Here is a 2,500-nt window from a genome sequence, read left to right as displayed (position 1 = left end):
GGGTATTGGTGGCGGAGGAGGGGTATTGGTGGGGGAGGAGGGGTATTAGGAGGGGAGGGGTATTGGTGGGAGGTGAGGCAGAGTGGGAGGGGTATTGGTGGGGGAGGAGGGGTATTAGGAGGGGAGGGGTATTGGTGGGGGAGGAGGGGTATTAGGAAGGGAGGGGTATTGGTGGGGGAGGAGGGGTATTAGGAGGGGAGGGGTATTGGTGGGGGAGGAGGGGTATTAGGAGGGGAGGGGTGTTGGTGGGAGAGGAGGGGTATTAGGAGGGGAGGGGTATTGGTGGGGGAGGAGGGGTATTAGGAGGGGAGGGGTATTGGTGGGGGAGAAGGGGTATTAGGAGGGGAGGGGTGTTGGTGGGAGAGGAGGAGTATTAGGAGGGGAGGAGTATTGGTGGGGGAGGAGGGGTATTAGGAGGGGAGGGGTATTGGTGGGAGAGGAGGGGTATTGGAGGGGCAGGAGGGGAGGGGTATTGGTGGGAGGTGAGGCGGAGTGGCAGGAGGGGTATCAGTTGCCCTGGATAATAATAATAATAATAATAATAATCCATCCATCCATCATCCAATCCTACGTTGCCCCATGAGGCGTGTAGGAGCCTGGAGCCTGAATGTTTATCTTTACGTTTATTATCAACGAAACACCTACCCCTGTTTTTTTCCATTTTCTCACTACTCCTTTACGTAAACTTACACACGGCCCTATGCAAAGATGGAGAGATTATTTTTTTCCACCCGCAGATGCCCTGGATGTTTATCGTAAAGTTAATAATAGCAAAAACTAAAAAAAATAAAACTCCTTTCTTTTTTTTGCAGTGCACGGGTTAATACGCCTGATTATATACACTCGATATTATACATCGTAGTGAATAGGTAATATATTCCTGATCCATACATTAAGTTACTTGTCCTCCTTCAGCATTTTCCTGGGCAAGATAGATAGATAGAATAGATTAATGTATTCCTGGGTAGATAGATAGATAGATAAATGTGTTCTGATTTACTCCTCCTTCATCAGTGTGTTCCTGGGTTAGGTAGATAGATAGAATAGATTAATGTGAGGTGGAGGGATGGAGTGGAGAGGTATGTGGGAGAGGGGTGTGTGAGCTGGGAGCAGGGAAATGAAATGGCAGGGGACAGGGCGACGTGGAGGCGATTTGTTTGTGGCCACAGGATTAAGGCATGTGGCAATAGATAGATAGGCAGATAGATAGATGGTAAATATAGATAGATAGATAGATAGTAAATATAGATAGATAGATAATTAACTCGTCCTCCCTCAGTGTGTTCCTGGGCAAGATCAAAGACGCCTTCGACCAGAACCGTGACCTCACCAACCTCCTCCTCGATGACTTCTTCCGTGCTGCTGTGGGCCGGTGCCAGGCGGGGTGGCGGGCAGTGGTGGGCAAGGGGGTGGAGCTGGGGGTGCCCGTGCCCGCCCTCGCCGCCGCCCTCACCTTCTACGACGGCTATCGGTCCAGCGTCCTGCCGGCCAATCTGATTCAGGTATTTTATTGAAAGGGTTACAGGGCAGCATGGAGGTGATTTGTTTGTGGCTACCCCTTACAGGATCAAGGTGTCTGGCAATAGATAGATAGATAGATAGATAAATGGTTAAAGTATTATTCGACATGTGGAGAGAATGGAGAATGAAAGACTGACTAAGATGGTGTATGTAGGTAAAGTGGAGGGAGGGAGAGGGAGGGGGAGACCGAGGATGAGGTGGAGGGATGGAGTTGAGAGGTATATAAGGGAGGGGGGAGTGAGTTGGGGGGAGAGCAGTCATATGGTGGGTGACAGAGCGACTTGGGGGCGTTTTGTCTATGGCCACCCGTTGTGGGATTAGGACACTGGGGTATAGATAGATAGATAAATTATTTATGGCCACCACTTATAGGAGAAATACTTGACTTTGGACGTTGTTGGAAGGACACAAGTCAAGAGTGAGAGCAGTGGAAATGAGTTATTTAAGAGGAGCCTGTGGAGTTACATGGAGAGACAGGCTGACGAATGAGGATATAAAGGAGCGTTGTGGTGTGGATGTGGATGTGATAGGAAGCGTTATGAGGAACACACTGAGGTGGTTTGGCCATGTGGAAAGGATGGAGGGTGAGAGACTGATGAGGAGAGTGTATGTGAGTGAGGTGTATGTGGAGTTACATGGAGAGACAGGCTGACAAATGAGGATATAAAGGAGCGTTGTGGTGTTGATGTGGATGTGATAGGAAGCGTTAGGAGGAACACACTGAGGTGGTTTGGCCATGTGGAGAGGATGGAGGGTGAAAGACTGACGAAGAGAGTGTATGTGAGTGAGGTGGAGGGGGGAAGAGGGAGGGGGAGGCAAAGGATGAGATGGAGGGATGGAGAGGAGAGGTATATGAGAGAAGAGTGTGTGAGCTGGGAGGAAGGCAGTGAAATGGCATTGGACAGGGTGACATGGAGGCAGTTTGTTTGTGGCCACCCCTTATGGGATTAAGGCGTCTGGCAATAGGTAGATAGAGAAA

The 2,500-nt window shown here is 49.8% G+C and overlaps 1 protein-coding gene across 1 annotated transcript in view; it reads left to right on the top strand.

Annotated features, from left to right (window-relative positions):
- The window catches only part of Pgd (phosphogluconate dehydrogenase), a 19,350-nt gene that overhangs the window by 16,386 nt on the left and 464 nt on the right, over nt 1-2,500 (top strand). Inside the window, exon 10 of the mRNA XM_080265558.1 lies at nt 1,280-1,502. Within this exon, the coding sequence (XP_080121684.1) occupies nt 1,280-1,502 (223 nt within the window). The remainder of the gene's footprint in view (nt 1-1,279; nt 1,503-2,500) is intronic.

This window comes from Coenobita brevimanus, chromosome 15, assembly GCF_032717465.1.
Source record: "Coenobita brevimanus isolate Jiangsu-jjx chromosome 15, ASM3271746v2, whole genome shotgun sequence".
NCBI lineage: Eukaryota > Metazoa > Arthropoda > Malacostraca > Decapoda > Coenobitidae > Coenobita > Coenobita brevimanus.
This window is presented reverse-complemented; position numbering and strand designations above follow the sequence as displayed.